The sequence below is a fragment of the Colius striatus genome, chromosome 3, assembly GCF_028858725.1.
Source record: "Colius striatus isolate bColStr4 chromosome 3, bColStr4.1.hap1, whole genome shotgun sequence".
NCBI lineage: Eukaryota > Metazoa > Chordata > Aves > Coliiformes > Coliidae > Colius > Colius striatus.
This window is the reverse complement of record NC_084761.1, coordinates 73648387-73665905: the sequence shown is the minus strand read 5'-3', so window position 1 is coordinate 73665905 and position 17519 is coordinate 73648387. Positions and strand designations below refer to the sequence as shown.

General features: G+C 34.9%; 1 protein-coding gene across 4 annotated transcripts in view; it reads right to left on the bottom strand.

Annotated features, from left to right (window-relative positions):
• ATP8A1 (ATPase phospholipid transporting 8A1) overlaps positions 1 to 17519 on the bottom strand; it is a 112019-nt gene that overhangs the window by 34191 nt on the left and 60309 nt on the right. For all 4 annotated transcript variants that reach the window (XM_061991930.1, XM_061991931.1, XM_061991929.1 and 1 more), the window contains 5 exons: positions 16049 to 16187; positions 14781 to 14845; positions 10333 to 10505; positions 3693 to 3876; positions 3475 to 3585 (listed from right to left, as the gene is read on the bottom strand). In XM_061991930.1, coding sequence (XP_061847914.1) covers positions 3475 to 3585; positions 3693 to 3876; positions 10333 to 10505; positions 14781 to 14845; positions 16049 to 16187 — 672 coding nt within the window. The remainder of the gene's footprint in view (positions 1 to 3474; positions 3586 to 3692; positions 3877 to 10332; positions 10506 to 14780; positions 14846 to 16048; positions 16188 to 17519) is intronic.

Here is a 17519-nt window from a genome sequence, read left to right as displayed (position 1 = left end):
CCTGCATCTGGGAAGGAACAACCCCATGCAACAGTACAGGCTGGGGGTCGAACTGCTGAAGAGCAGCTCTGCAGAGAGAGACCTGGGAGTCCTGATTGATAATAAGCTAAATATGAGCCAGCAATGTGCCCTCGTGGCCAAGAAGGCCAATGGCATCCTGGCCTGGTGAGGCCTCATCTGGAGTCCTGTGTCCAGTTCTGGGCTCTCCGGCTCACGAGGGACAGGGAACTGCTGGAGAGAGCCCAGCACAGGGCCACCAAGATGATCAGGGAATTGGAGCATCTTTCATACGAGGAAAGGCTGCAGGAACTGTGGTTCTTTAGTATAGAGAAAAGAAGATTGAGGGGGTATCTCATTAATATTTACAATTATATAAATGGTGGGTGTCAGGAGGTTGGGACATCCCTTTTTTCTACTGTAGCTAACAACAGGACAAGGAGTAACGGGATGAAGCTGGAACACAAAAAGTTCCTTTTAAATATAAGAAAAATCTATTTTACTGTGAGGGTGAGGGAGCCCTAGCACAGGCTGCCTGGGGAGGGTGTGGAGTCTCTTCAAGACCTGCCCGGATGTGTTCCTGTGTGACCTGACCTAGGTGGACTTGCTTTATCTGGGGGCTCGACTAGATCATCTCTAGAGGTCCCTTCCAACTCCTACTGTTCTATGATTCCAAGATCCTATGACATGTTGTATATGATACTAATACAGGAGAAGACTCAGTCACTTCTCTTTTAGGGTATAGATCCTACTCCAACAGCTCAAATTACTAACCCAGCATCCCTATAAAGATGGATAGGTGACAAACTGTCCTTAAGAAGTAATTTAGAAGATGTAGATGAGGGGGAAGGGAAAATTCAAACTATTTTACAGTTATAGAACTTCCACTGAAAATTAAATATTTAGGCTCACAGCCCACCTGAAATTAAAGGGGCCTCCTATGTAGATCCTTCTTTTGCTAAGTTTTCAGACCATATAATACAAAAAAATGGCCATACGCACAATCATTTTCTGCTGTCCATGTTTTAAATTGAATTCAATGCAGTTTGCATATATTAAGTATGTTGTAGCATATTGAACAAGCAACTGCACAGCTCAGCAGCAGTGCAAATATACATGTCCACATCTGGGGTTATACATGATACAGGTCTATGACCACAGGCATTCATTTGACGTGTCAGGCAAAGGAAATTCAGGACAAAATGACGAGCTTCAGTTATTGACAGGAGCAGCAGAAAGTGTGCAACTCATCAGTGAGATGAAAAGGGCTTTGAGGAAAGTTTATGAAATGAAAACAAGGACATTACAGCTTTAATTACTTAGTATAGCAGAATTGTTTACATAGTATCATTGACATTGTTACAAATTGCAATCTTGAAGGACCTGTGACTGAAATTTAAATATGAACTCCACCCATCTGTTTTTTTCTGTGTCCTCCTCTCTCAACTCTTTTGTTTGGATTTTCCCCAACATGAAACATGAATGATCTATGCAAATCTGCAAAAATTGCTTTTTTTAAAAAAAAAACCTGTAACTCATTTTTTATTTAACATAAGACAGTTATGTTATTACTAACTAGCAGAAGATAAAGTAGAAATATGAAAATTCTGTCCTTCTGATGTTGGAAGTTTGCATAACTTCACAAAATAACTTCATTTTGTTACTATATGCAGTAACAATAATTATAAAACTGAAACCAATCCACAAAGCAATTATCAATCACTAGATCACTCTCAATCCTAGTCATCATTACAAGGTAATGACAGCCTCCTAAAAATTTAAGTACGACTCTGCATAGCCTTGTCTTACATGAGTGTGAGGCTTAACAACACATATTAGCAGACTATTAGAAATTCAAAGTTTTCACTTGCAATTTAGAATGATACTTCAGAATATAACCTCTACAGATACTGGGAATAGTCCCATGCAAAAGATCAGGTCCATGTTTAAATATCTTTATAGTCAAGACACAGAGTAGAAAAAGTTTTAACAATTATCTCTAGTTTCTTATTAATAGTTTAAATGTTGATAGTGTTGATAAACACTAGTTGCTGTGAAGGAATATTACTATAAGACCTTTACCTTTTTCTGAACCAAGAAACCAAACTTATTTTGTATCACCTCACGACTGCCAAGGAAAAAGGTTAAATTTTAGATTAAATGGAATCTATTACAGAACTTATTTGACTTCAGTGGACATTTAAAAATATAACATGTATTTATTAAGTAAAGATAGTTTATTTTCAGCTAATAAAAGGAAACTTGTTCAAAGAAACTTCCAGACATGCTTTTCATAGTACTGTTTTTTAAACTCCAAGATGGAGGAGGCGTGGCCACAAAAGCTTCACAGAAGTTTTCCTGATGTAGCATTTCTGCATATTAAGTAGCAGCTTACAAATACTCATTGAGCTCTCTGCTCCCACGCCTGATCTGTTCAAAAAACTGAAAAGAGAGATTCGAGACTGGCAGTTGTCCTTTCTAGAGACATTCAATGATGAATTTCTGCTCATTCACTCACAGTATTGACACGAGGTATTAACATCTGTGAAAGTTTTCTGAGCTGACAAATGTTGGGTATACAGGAATTCAAGCAGAGGTCAGCCTGTCTTCCAGAAAAGGTGTATATGGTAAAATGTTTCTATGTGTTATATATAAAAGGTCATAACCCATATAAAAATGATTTCTTTGCCCTTTCATCCACTCAGGAGGCAGATACCTCCTCTTCTAAGTCTTTTGTATATTTTGAACTATGATCTCCGTACCTTGCATTTCTCTCTTTCACAAAGAATACAAACAGAAGGAAATTTATATGAAATTTAAGTTAGGAATTTGCAATGTGTTTGCAGGTGACAATAATAGAAAATGAACAAAAACAGGGATTATGTTCTAAAGCCTAACTTTTTATATTTAAACAGAAAATGTACTGCTTTTTCAAATACTTCAAGAGCTACTGCTAATCAGTACTTTTGGAAGTCTGATAATTTAAATAGATACTCAGCTTTTGAAATGCAGAATTTGAAGTCTGCCATCACTTTTAAAGCATAAAAAGATATTTAGTGGATTTGCTTTTTCTGTAGCTTCCTACTTTAAGTTTTTCTAAAGAGGCCAAAAAATTAGATTGAAATGTATTCACATTAGTAACACAATAAAAAGGAAAAAAAGGAAAACTTAGAAATATGTAAAAATATGCTAAGAAAAATGTACACTTTTTGGCCACAAAACTTATTTTTATAAAGATGCTTAAAGTAGTTTCAAATATTGCAACAGCGTAAGGTCACATAAATATAAACATAGCACAAATGAATCTAATATTTACATCGTATCTTAACAGAAGGAAGGCAGTTTCCTTCAGTAAAAAATTGATACATACTATTCAAGATATTAAATGCTTCTTTAAAGTCACAGATAATAATGAAAAGCTCAAAAAAAAAAAGTTTTTACTTTCAAGATGTAGCATTTACTGTACTGTAAAGTTACCTCAATAATATAAAGGACTATATTCTTGTAGAAACAGTACAAGATGCATTTAGCTACTCTGTTATAATTCCAGGCTCCATGAACCAACAACAAGTTCTTCAAATACTTGAACTGTAAAAAAAAAAAAAAGAACAAACATACAATCAGAACATGCACACATAAATATTAAATTGATCTTAAACTACTTTATAATAGTATTTTATAGGGTAACGACTTACCTGAGCAATTGAGTAGTCTGAAGAATTAGCAGCCTGTAGACCTTCATTCCCACTAATACCAACACCAACATGTGCTGTTTGTATCATACTAACATCATTTGCTCCATCACCAATTGCTAGAGTTACTACCTTAACTTGTTTTTTAACCATTTCTACAACTTCAGATTTTTGAAGTGGTGATACCCTACGAGGTAACAGAAAGAAAAGGGCTTAATACAAGACTTCCAAATGAATGTACTTTTAAAACATACTTTATATTCTGTGTAAAGGTAGTAAAACCAGGCCAGCTAACATCCTGGTCAGAGACACGGTCTCATTATTGCCCTTTAGGTTATACGCTAAAAGCAAAATCCATAAAAACCTTGTATTGAAGCAAGATGTTAATAGGATTGGAGACACATAGATCAAACAGTCTTGGGCCCTTAAAACAGAGTAACGGAACAAAGCTCAAATGCTGCCGCTGCCAGTATTAACTTAAAGCAAATGCAGATTTTGGCCTACTTAGCTGTTTTTGACATAGGCGTCAAAGCAAACCATAGGAAGAGAGTGGACTGCCACTATGCTAACATAGCCCATGTTGCTAAATTAGAGAAATCAACTTTGAACACTGACTCCTGATCCTCCACTTTGTTTAACTGCTGCTAACTTCTCCCTTGTTTTGTTCAGGGCTGCTCCAACTATTCATCACTGGCAAAGTGTCTGGCCATAGCTGATGGGATAAATTATTCCAGTGATGAAACTGTATCAGTTTTGGCTTCATCTAATATTCTGTGTGTCACAACTGTTCAGTTGATACTGTCCAAGTTCTACTTTTTATACTAAAATTCAGTACTTGTAGTATTTGAGATACTGTAACAGTATCTCAAATGCTGGTGTGACTCAGGGTTGGGAAGGGAAGGAACGAACTCTAAGCAGTCTGGTAAATAATAAACTAAATTTCTTGTATATCCCTGTGTTTTTGGTTTTTGGGAATGAACTTGCAAATGAAAAGCACAATAAAGCAATTACTTCTGAATAACGTTCCTTCCTGAACATGCTCAGTATATTGCTACTAAATGGGATACTGCCAAGTAACACAGTCTGTGGAGTTTAGGTGTACAGTTCTCATCTGAACCAAGACTCTTGTCTCACTCAAAAGCTTACTATCAAGAAAGAAATCCCCATTAACACCAGACACCAAAAATTCGTCTGTATTATGGTGTTTATGCATTCCTAAAGGTTCTCTCAAAAGATCCTGCAAACCGAAGGTCTCAAAGGCACCATTCTTGCAAGTACTTCAGTACTGGAAGGCCTCTTGAGAAAATTATACTGCTATATTCTTAATAAGATTCCTGATGGGCAAATACTTTCCTAGCTTGAATAATTCTATCAGATCTGGTAAGTGAATGTAGCAAAAAATACCCAACTGTCCTACATATTTATTTAATTACAAATTTAGAAGCTAGTGTTAATGAGGGCAATAATAAGAACAAACCACCACATTAGTCAAGTTATTTTTAGGACATGACATAATAAAATAGTCTCCTTTGCTCACAGTTCTCCAGCATTATAGCCAAGACTGAACGATTTGCCTGTCTTGACACTGGAGTAAATGACATTTTGAGTTAAAAATGCATTGTTCTTTATTTGAACCAAACATATGATCTATAATTCAGTTTGAAAGGAAAAGTTTTCTTTTCCAGGTGTTTGTATAAATTTCCACATCGCACTTCTTCCTTTCCCCTCTCCAAAAAATGAAAAAAGAACAAATTCCTCATTTCTTTCAAAATAAAGAAGAGACATGAAGTTATTTGCATTCAACAATCAAGTTAAAGAACACTGAAGCAACAATTATACTGTCTGTTAAGCACAAAGATACTAACAGCAATGCAAGTAAACCAGTTTTTTTCAGAATTGACAGCTGAGGCTGGTGAATGACTTCATGGTGTTCAATGAAAAAGTAAATACAGCAGGAAAAAAAAACCCAACAACAAGAAAAAATCCCAAATCTCTGACCTCACACTGCTTTTTATCCATTATCCATTTCCTTTATGAACAAATCCATGAAACAGTAAGGAATCAGGGCAAAAGTAGAAACAGTCTTTTAAAAATTTTTAAGAATATGTCCTTTCAAAATGTAAATTTCAGCAAATCAACATTAATTTCCTATGAAACAAAAGCACCTTCCCACTAAAATAAAGGCCATTTAAGTTTTCAGCCATCTAAGGTTGATCACGACTATTCTGAAATATAGCCTAAAACTATGGGAGTAAAGCAAGGTTTTCTGGGTATGCTTTTTACATCCCAAAATACATATTTATTCATGACACGTTCGTGAAGACTTATAGATTGTCTAAAACTTTATATTATATTAAAAATCACAACTCTTACTAGTTAAAACTTACATAACATTTCAGAAACTCAGACTACTTAAGAGCTGAAAAAATATTCCAAACAATTCCCGGTGAAGGAAGTCAACTTACCAAGGAGCTTCAGAGCTATTTTAAACCATTAAATTGTAAACAGAAATTATATATATAGATATATATATAATAATTATGATCATCTGTCTTCCTGAATACGATTTTATACCCAGATATGCAACTTCTGAAATTAAACCATGCAACCTCTTCTATAAATTAATTCCTATTACATTTAAAGCATATTTGTTATATTATTTGTTTCAACTACATTCTCCCACGTCTTTTCTATGAGATCACATAACTTCAGTCTACATTGTGTTTTGAATGTTATCAAGTTTATGACTTCATATCACCGAGGTACTAATTTTACTACAGAACAGATATTCTCTGCCATTGAAATCAGATCAAGAAGAAATACTAAGGCATAACATGACCTCTGTAGCTCATCTATAAAGAAAAAAATATTTTCCATTTTTGCTCTATTAAATGTCACTATATTTCCATTTTGTCTACCATACAAAGTTATAAGAAGAAAAAAAAGGTGTTCCAACAAATAAGCTAAGACTCAGCATCAGATAGGTTCCCCAGTTTCCAGCATAGGGGTACACTATCAGTGGTTGTCTCTTTTCTAGACCATGGAGCTTAACATTGAGACAGTATTGTTAATGGAAACTGGGTACACTGTGTCTACACTCATATTCGCTTATTTACAATATTCTAATTCCCACTGAGTTCAGTAACATCTTTGTAGCTCTTCTGGTTCTCCTCTCTATATGCTAAAGGTCACCTTCCCACAGTTCATCTGTGGCCAATGTCCCATCACCTAAAAAACAACCCCAATGCCTGTTCTGTTCCAACTAACTTTCTTAAGCTTTAAGTACAATAAATCAGAGAAAGGATGCTAAAAGTTTAATTACATAATTTTGCAAAAGTAACAAAATAAAGGAGTGGAAAAATAATATAGACTTTGGATTGAAGGTAGCTATCTGGTTTATTCAGAAGTTGGTGCAACACACAATATCAGACTTTTGAGAAAGGTACTTGGGATGAGTACAACAACCTTGTGGTAAATTTGGGATGGAAGCTTCTGGGTAACAGACCTTGAGAAGAATTCTATGATCCAAGTATATCAAACAAGCATTTATATGATCTTTTCAAGTCTGCTGATGAGTATGGTATCGAGACTCACTACAGAGAGTTTCTATAGAAGATTCCTGGCCTGAGTACTTTTTTTTTAAAAAAAGAAAAGCTTTCCAGGAACAGCAGCTCATTTTCCTTTCAGATGATGTTATAGAGGCAGTTGCAAGATGGCATTTAGCATTTACTCTCATTGTGTGGTGCATCAAACCCATGGTGAAATAAAAAAAACCAAAACCCCAATAACAAAAAACACCATCCCCCCGCCCCAAAACACATTTTTGTTCATTTTGTTCACCTTTTAGTAGTACATTTTTACTACAATATAATCTCACATTCTTCTTGCACACATAATACTGAAGCCAGTAAAGAGTTGGAATTCAGTTTGCCAAAGTCTTTAAGCCAAACATCTGCTTAGAATTAACAACATACACAGATTTTTGAAGTGAGATGTCTACTGAATATTTGTCAGCTTAATCTGTGTTATGGCTAGTCTTCCTAAGAATTCACTGGTAACAAATGCTTCCGAACAACTGAATACAATCTGAAAACTTCAAAGAAAGTTATATAGTTTGTACCTTTAAAATTAAGGAGTGCTTAAAATGTTTACTGCCTTTACATGAATGGAAAAGAGGCCTTCACTTTCATTTAGTCAGGATCATATGTTTAAGCGATTACATGAATTAAAAATGAACATTTAAAATTTTTAATTTAAAGGCTTGAACACAAGGAAGTGACAGAAGTAACAGATTTCTTTTTTCTTAACAGAATTTTGACTTTTGAGAAGCAATGATATTAAAAAAAACATAGACTAAAACAGTGAGTGCTCAAAGCAAATATTTTAGTTTTAAACCTGCAGCCAATTTTATACAACCACAAAATATGTCCAACCATATACCTAGACATGTATTAAAACCAGCTGATCTAAGTGTATTATAGAAATGGCCGAGAAAACGCTACCAGAACAGACACATTCAGAAGTTTCAGAACACTATCAAAACCTTGCACTGTTACTTCATCACAAAAATGCTACCAATAAAAAACAGCTATACGTAAAGAATTTTCTTTAGTGGTTCTGTAGTTCAATAGAAATGGCAGGATTGCCTCTTCAAACAATATAAAACATACTTTTAAAACAAGGAAAGAGAAGAAAAAGAAACATAGTTTTGGAAGAGCAGTTCTACATCCATCCCCTGCTTATTAGTCTATCAAGCAAACTTGGAACTGTCAGAGAGATTACTGCCCTTAGAAAAATGTTTATACACACTTAAACTGTGTATCAGTGTAAGATCTCAGTTTAAAAGACAGTTAAGACCTGGAGCACAGTTACAAAACTAAACTATGAAAAAAAAAATCATTTAGTGGCATATTTCATTTGACAGAAAGGACAGAGAGACTACGAATCAGGTGTTTATTTGGATATTATAACCTTATTGTCTTTCCCCTGTCCTTTTGCAAGACAGAAAACTATCTCCACTTTGAACATTGCTTTTTGAGATGATTCTGCTTTACCTAATGGAACATTATTAAACTCTCTATCTGAGTGTAAGAGCCTTCCATTTATTTATCTTATTAATCAAAAGCAAACAGTCTATTAAGGTGTACTTACAAAGGACTTCACATTTGTACGCATCACGTCTCTACCTTCAAGTAGGTAATAGGATGGGCAGTAATGAAGCAGTAAGCTTCTGTAATTTACTGAAAGAAGATTTGAATTTGCTAAGAAGTGATGATGCTAAGACTAAAGGCTGACTTCCTTTTTCATATATTCTTTTTCTAAAGTAATTATAAAGAGATATAGCATTCTATTTAAATATAGAATCAGATGGAACTCGAATACAGTCAGCGCTTAAAATTTCAGTACTACATTAACTATGAGACCTTAAGAGTTCTGACATTGTTGTATACTGAGAAACAGCAAGCCTTAAGGACCATAGAAGAGCTCTAATACCTTGTTTCTGAGCTAACTTTTCCTGTTCCAATTAGGAAATATCTTTTTCTATGCTACTACAAACGTTGAAATAGTGAAAAATATTCTGTGAACTGGATATCCTTGAAATAGTTACCTCAATCACTGATGAAAGTAACAGTCATTTCCACACTTCTGGAATATTTGACTGCATTTCTATACAGATATCCAATCTTGCCAATGATCTTGCAAAGAAAATTCCTTGCTGCTGCTTCCTGACAGGTTAATGATTTGGCCCAAACCAAGTTCTTTATAAATATTAACAGCAGCACTTCTTGTTATACAGTCACCAAACACCCAACTTCCGTTTTTGTTCAAATGTACAAAAGGTGATGTACTGCTCAGGAGATGTTGCAGTTTTTGAGTTTAAAGCCATAAAAATGCAAAGTGGCCCCAAAACACATAAGCTATCACTTATACAGTCCTACATAGTCCTTCCTTAATATAAACATGAAAAATTTAAAAAGTCAAGCCAAACAGCTTTCATATTGTGTCTATTTAAAGAATGTGGATACTTAATTTTATTTGATCTGGAAGTTCTCTAGCTATGGTAAGCTTACAGCTGATGTTTACAGGAAGGGATCAGATATCTGATTGGATAACAAAAGTCCAAGCCAATCAAAAGTAATAACAACAAATAATAATAATAACAAAGAGGTGTTTTCATCAACTTCAGGAAATAAAAATCTCTCAAGAGTACTATCTTTAATATTTTTGTGCACTTCTTATTCAATATAATCCGTGGCTTACAGGAAGAGAGATATAAAATCTTGCCTGTGGAGGATGTTCTACAAAAGAATCCAGCTGTGATAAACCTGCATTTAACTGTAGCATTATTTTAAGGTTAAGATAGGTGTCTCAATATTGCTGCGACTATCCTTGATGAAGAACAAATTATTTTTCTAGATGTATGCAACCTGAATGACTTTGACAAGTACACTCTGTGGCAGACTGCTCTACAGATATATTTTGCTTGAATGACTGAATTTCTCAAGTTCAGTTGCTAATGTCATGTTTTTTTCATATTTCATGGTTGGACAACATGTATCTGTGTATTTTCTCTGAAATAAAGCAATCTTCTTAATTTTCATGCATCAATAAAAATACTGTAGATCAACAACAATAAACTTACCTGCAACAAATAACAGCTTTACACGACAAAGCCAAGTCCAGGAAATATTGTCTTACTCCAAATGTCAAAGCATACTTCAGAGATTTACCATCGATGATGAGAGCAAAATCATTTTCCTTCCTTAAAGCATCACCAAGAGTACTGCAGTGATGGCTAAGTGTCTCTCTTGTTCCCTGTTAACACAAAATTTTGTCTGTGATTTTGAATTCCTACTGCAACCCAGTACCAAGAACTTCAGATTATATTCTGTAGACAATACATCCATCTGAATTTATGCATCAGGACTTCATAGCCTGCTTTGGGGACAGGACACTAACATCTAGCTAGTCACAGTACAGACCTACTGTATAGTAATATCAGTTTCCTGAATTCTGCCTTTCAGACTCCTATATTTTTCTACAAATTTAAAAAACAAATAGCTGTGTTACTTCAGTCATGTCAGGCATATATAAGTAAAATTCAGTGGAACCACCTAAAAAATAAAACACTGAGATGTAATTACTCAGTTTCAATACTCTGAAATAAAATTTAGGATATTGCTTTGCCTTTCCCACCAAACTTACTCCCCACCAGTTCCATGCACTGTTGTCCATGGTTTTTGCCTACTTTGCTTCCACTAGCCTTCTAAAGATTCATTGGTTTATCTAAAAGTAGACTAGGCTGTTGGGGAATTCTGCCCTTCGGGTTTCCCGGTTCTGTTTACATAGAAACTGCAAGGGAAAGAGGTGCCACTTTGTCTAAAATCACACGTTATTAAGTCTTTAAAGTATTTTTTAATTAAGAAATATTACCATATAAAATAAGTATTATTATTTCTCATCTCCATGGACTATTTAGCATCAGACTAAACTTAAGCAATACAAGAGTCTGAAACTTCATATTCCCCTCATCTATTGTTTCCTCTCATATATGCAGTAAAAACTCTCCTGTTTAGATTGACCTTAATTTTTTATCACAAATAGATGTGCTATCAGGTAGCTTCAGCCACGTTACATATTAAAACAAACAAGAAAATCGCTCAAGACAATACCAAGCACTTCACCCAATTGTAAAACTGTCACATTTAAAATTCCTTTGTGGGTTTACCTGTGGTTCTATGCCAAAATCCACTTCCTAAATTAAAAGAAACATCAGAACATCTCTAATTCACTTCTACATTTCCATTAAATATTACTATTCAGTTTCACCGAGAAATTAAAAAATTTTCTAGTTTCAATATTACTATTGACGTTCACAATTAAAAAAAAAAATAAAGCTACCTTCTTTATGATTGCTGTCCAAGATTAACATTACTCTCTTGAAATTTAGCAGTCCGTTAGTTAATGTGAAGGCAAAATAAAATCCAGTGCTCCTAATAAAACCACATTTTTTTTACAAAGCTAAGTAGATGTTCATGAGAGTGAAGCCTCAAAATCAATAATGCTGCAAAAAGACATAGATATCTAAGTGCTTCCTCAGATTTTCCAGTTTCCAGAAAAACAAAACGTTTTTCCAGTTCTACACCAGCCAATGCTAACTGGAGAGTGGGAGTGAAGTTTGGACTATTTTTCTTTCAACTCATAAATAAGAGTACTGGTTCATACAAAAACCAATATCTTATTTCAGCATATTCTTTGTAAATTCAGTGCGCAGAGCTGGGATACAGTCTAAACATATTTTTCCCCCTCTGGTTTGCATGCTAAGGTCATAATAATGACCAAATTGAGGAGATTTTTGTTTTATTTCTTTTACATGTCTTAGGGACAGAGGACTCTGCCTGTCCCTAAAAGGATTAGACTTGAGCTAGTTCCTTTTTAAAAGCAGCCACTGCTATGCAACAGACAGATGATGTACTATTCCTGCAACAGCAAGGGCAAGATGCATCCATTTACTGCCACTCATCAGTACTGCAAAGAGAAGTCAACCTTCCCAACTCCTACGAACACGCCAACAGCTCTATATAAGCCTAGAGGCTATACCCACACCTTGCAGGAGAGGACTGCCAGAGAACTACTTTCCTCTAAGACCCTAAATATACAAGGTCCCACTACAGTGACATTTTTTAGTTCAAGGTTTTGTGGCTGCTCGGTTCCTCCTGTGCTGAGAGAACTGCTTGTCCAGCAGTCCTCACAGCAGCACAGTCCCTCTGTGAGGAAAGGGACAGAGTCCCAGTACAAGAGGTGGACCTATGCTGCTCAGAAGTCCAAATTTCAACCATATTCCTTAACAGAGAATACTCCAACTAAGTATTACAATCTCTTGCCAGCTGTTGTTGGTGTGTAGAAACAAAAGAGGAATTCAGTCTACCCTTGTAGCTGTACTGACTCAAGGTTCTGCAATCACAGCATTCTAACCTCTCTCCATTTCCTGAGACTTGCTCTACTCTTCCATCAGAATTTTCAAGGCCATTTTTGATGCAACTAGTTGCACTAGAAATGGAGAATGGCACCTGGTTCCAACTGCACCAGCAAGCAAAATGTAAGACAAGGTATATGTAAATCAAACAGCGAAACACACACCATCAAATGAGGCAGAAAACTTTTAATGGAGTCTCTCGTTAAAATACTGACCCAGAGGTGGTTTATTACTGTTTTAAATTACCTCTTGCCCTCAAACTATCCAATTACTACATTTATCTGCTCCCCAAAAAATCAACACAAACAGATTTGCAAGTGATCTGTTTGCATATCCCGTTTCAGCTGCCACATATCTGCATTCCCATGTACTCTAAATCTATGTGCATGCAGCGAAAAGATATCTCCATCTCTACACAATATAGATGCTTCAGTTTAAACTGGGGAATACAGTACAGTTTTTGTATCAGATACTACTCTTTATTCTTAAAGTGTATTTACATACATTTATTTCTACAATACATTGTTTAAAATATAGTTACTTATCTTTTTAATCATCACACAAGCAGCAGTAAGCATGTAATGCTTGTTTATTGAGTTTTTATTGGAGTCCTTTTAGCAGATAAATAAAACCACCCCACTTTATTTCATTATATATGAGGAAGTCAAGGTTTCACAGTTCAAATCTTTTAAGTATTGCAGTAGTCCCGAAATCCAGTAGTCTACATAAATAACCTCAATATAAGAGGGAAATTTTCACTTACATTGGTTAGTTTTTACTAAGACATTGGTTGAGGAATGTTTAACTCAAAACCAAAAAGTTATGGGCTTGAACCAAAAACCTTCCCTGTTTTTTTCAACAAACAACATTCACAATCTTTCTAAAGCTACCCAATGAACTAAACTAAGAACTGAAAACCATCTCTTCATTATTATCACAGGCTACTTCTGTGAAAAGTTGCTAATCGTATCAACAGACTCTGGTTCCAGACACTAATCAATAGTTTCTGCCTATTCTGTGTTTGGGATTTTATTTTAAAGTTTATCAGCAAAGCCAAGTTGCTTAAAATCATTTATATTTGAAATACAGACACCATAAAGTTAATGATGACTGGTTCATACCGATGTTGAAAATGTGTTACTCTAAATGGGTAAATATATTTTTAAAAGTACTTATTTTTAAAAAGCATTACGTATTTTAATTCATGGGATAGCCCACTCTTACGTGATACCATTGAACCCTTCAGTTAAGCCACTACTCTGCTCTTGCTGATTCTCATATATTCTTTTCACTTTTCTCTCCCTTTCTATCCCTAAGTCCTGTGTTGTGGTTGGGTTGCTCAAGACAGAGTAAGGTAAACTTCATTTCAGGGTCTTCTCCTGAAGCCTTTGGGACAGTGAGTTTTCTCACTAAGGAAATTCTTCCATTTCTAAGTTAATTTAAGGCTCCCTTTGAGAGTGGTAAGAGGATTTATGCTTTTTCTCCCTATTTTTTTTTAACTTAATATTGCATTCCTACCTTATCTAAAGAATCTCTACTTGCAAGTTGGTAGTTTTAACCCTTAATTGTACTTCAACATATTACAATTTCAGCTTTTTAACCACACAGTAACAATTAATTTTTGGCAAATACCAAGTATTCTGTAAGAAGCAGCATTAGAAAGGAATTTTGGCTTAGTTTGTTTAGGCACTGCTAGGTGCTACTGGAAACATGTGAAACTCCTGGCTTTATGCCTGCGTGGATGGAGTCATTTCACTACGTGGAATTTGTTTGCTCATCATTCTGAAGTTCTTTGTGAAGTTGCTACGTTGTGGTTTTGGAAGTTGTAGACTAAGTTTCTGATTATTCAGTAAGATTTTTTCACAAAGATCATACAGTCTTTCAATTAGACAATACTAAAATTAACTGAAAAGATTACAAAAGTAAACAAAAAAGCAACACCCCCAAACAAACAGAAACAAACCTCTCATCAAATAGTTTTAGCAGAATTTTCTGTGATTTTCCAGATAAACAGATGCTTCATGTTACTTTTCAGGCCACCTCCACCATAGTGTCTGGGTATTTTAAGCAGCAAAATAGCATTTCAACAATTGAAAACTATTGGTTTTACTTACATCGAGGGAGCCTTCATTTATAACAATTAGTCCCATGTTCTTTCGCAAAAGTTTACAGGAGTGACCTGTTAAAAATATTTTTGTTTTAAAAAAATCTGTTTCACAAAATCCATTGTAATGTAACAAAGCATTTTTTTCCTTTAAGAGAACTATGGACGGAATTTATAGCAAGACATCTCTGGTTGCAGTCAATGGTAAAAATAATTATACTATTTTCTATAAAAATCAGACATAGAGGTGCTAAGTCAGAACAGTTAGAATTTTCCTTGCTGTAACATGTGACATGCTCCATTCTGGTGCTCAGCAGAAGCGAATTACAGAAAACAGCATCTCCCACAGCCTTGCAAATTTTGGAATGCAACTTGCATTTCATACAAAATTTGCATATATGCCTATTCCCACTGCTTTGTTTTACTCTTTGAAGCTCTAAACAGAATGTATGCTGTGTGCTAAAGATGTAGGCTACCTAGACAGATATATATCACCATTCCCAATAAAGTAAAAATGCTGATATTACGTATCTTGCCTCAAATCTGACTGTACTAATGAAAATGACCTTAGATCATGTATCATGTATATTAAAAAAAATAATTAAGATTAGAAATTATAATAACAAAAAGTATCTCTATGACCAAAATAATTCTTTATTTTAAGCACATATCTAGGCTACTGCAGAAGGGCTGATATGCTGACATGCAAAGAATATTAAATCTTAAATGCAGCTTTAATGCATTACTATTTAAAACCTCAGATTTATCATTACTGAAATTAGTTAATTCATGATTCTTTTTTCTTCTCTTCTATAATAAAAAGAAACTTCTGATTGATGGTAAAGTTTATAGTATCTTAATGTACAATATGTATTATGTTGCTTTAGTTTAATTATAGTCCTTACCAGCTTTCTGGGAAAGAAAGAAAAATACAGAAGGGAAACTAAGGATACTTAGATTTTCATAATATTATTCCCTCTCACAATCAAAAGCCAGTGTATTCTTTTAAATTAATTTTTAGATGCTAGAAAAATGCACAAACGCCTATTTTTCCCATTCTTCCTACAGCAATGTGATTTTTTCTTGCTGCTACTGTTTAAAATGGAGGAAGAATCTGCTTTTTCCTGTACTCCCCCTACAAGTGATTGAAAAATAAGTTAAGACATAAATTCTGCAATGTCATATTTTTTACAAGACACCTTTCTTTTCTGACAGCAATTTCACTTCTATCATTTCTAAATCTGTAACAAAGCCGTTAAATGAATGCAAATACAATACCAATGTTAATGGCAGTCTCTTGTTTGTCCCCAGTAAGTATCCAAATTTTTATGTCTGCTTTCATGAGTGTCTCTATGGTTTCAGGCACTTTGTCTTGCAGTTTATCTTCAATTGCTGTTGCTCCAAGCAGTTGAAGATTCTGTGAACATAAAATATTCAGAATATGACATATTTTTTGGTTTCAATTCAGTTTTCATCTCTCAGTTTCTTTTGCATAACCTTCTTCATTTACAACAAGATTAATGCTCTCTAAATTCATTAATCAGATCTGGTACCAGCTAATAAAGAGCTTCCAGTTTATTCCTATGAGCTTTATGTTATAAAGTTATGTGGCTTGAGAAAACCACAGTTGTGTGACCATTAAAACTTTACACAACTACTCAAAAACTCAGTAGCTTGCTCAGTGACAGGTATCTTTTCCTGAGTGGCACCTGCCTGATTTGAAGACCTAAGGAATGCTATTACTATGTCTTCTTTACTTATGATTTCCCCTTGTAAAAAACCTCTGTCATTTCATAATCAAGATTGTAATTTTAAGATGAAGATGTTTGGTTTTAACTTCCCATGTAGCAAACTTATATGGTTTTTTGAATACAGCCATTTTTATACTTAATATTTCTGCACCTTTAAAACACACTAAAATCCTGTTAATGACACAATTATCAACCTACTCATGTTCAATGCTTGTTGCAGCATGGCCTGTGTACTTCATGCAGAGAAAGTACTTGTGCAGCTAATACAGATTTTTGTAATGGTATCAAGGTTGCCATAGCATTAGCAAATTTATTTAGTTTTAAGACTATCTTGTGCATGTCTGGATAAACTGCTCATCTATGTAAGCTCAAGTCTCACAAGTGACTGAAGCCATATACCCTGATTGTTTTTTGGTTTTTTTTTTTTCCTAAATTAAACACTGAAGGATTTTGAGGCTCATTCAATTAGCAGTTTTATCAATGTAATCTCTCTTACTCTTTCCAAGAAAAAAAGTCCCAAACCAACTCCACTACCCACCCCCCAAAAAACAGTCAAGTATCAAAACTTCAATCAACATTGGTCTCAAACTTCTTTAGCTTATTTAAGAGTCACAGAAGGCTTTTTTGTTGAGGCAGTGAAATCTAACTGCATGGCTGGCTACTCCAGCAGCAGCAGCACTGACAGAAACTTAAGGGAAAGTGACCATGGCTCCGCTCTTTTAAGGCTGCATTTGGGCATTACCTCCTTTTCTGGGCCTTCATTCAAGAGAGATTGACAAAGTAGAGCGAGTCCAATGGAAGGACACAAAAATAGCTTGGGGCCTGCAGCACACTATGTTGAGAGTCACTGAAAAAGCAGGACAAGTTTAACATGGGAAAAAATAAGACAGAGGTATTTCACAGCTGCCTTCTGCTAACTGGTCTGGCAGGGAAGCTATCTTCCTCTAAGAGATGAATGGTGAAAGGGCAAGAGGTAATAGTCACATTTGGCAGTAACA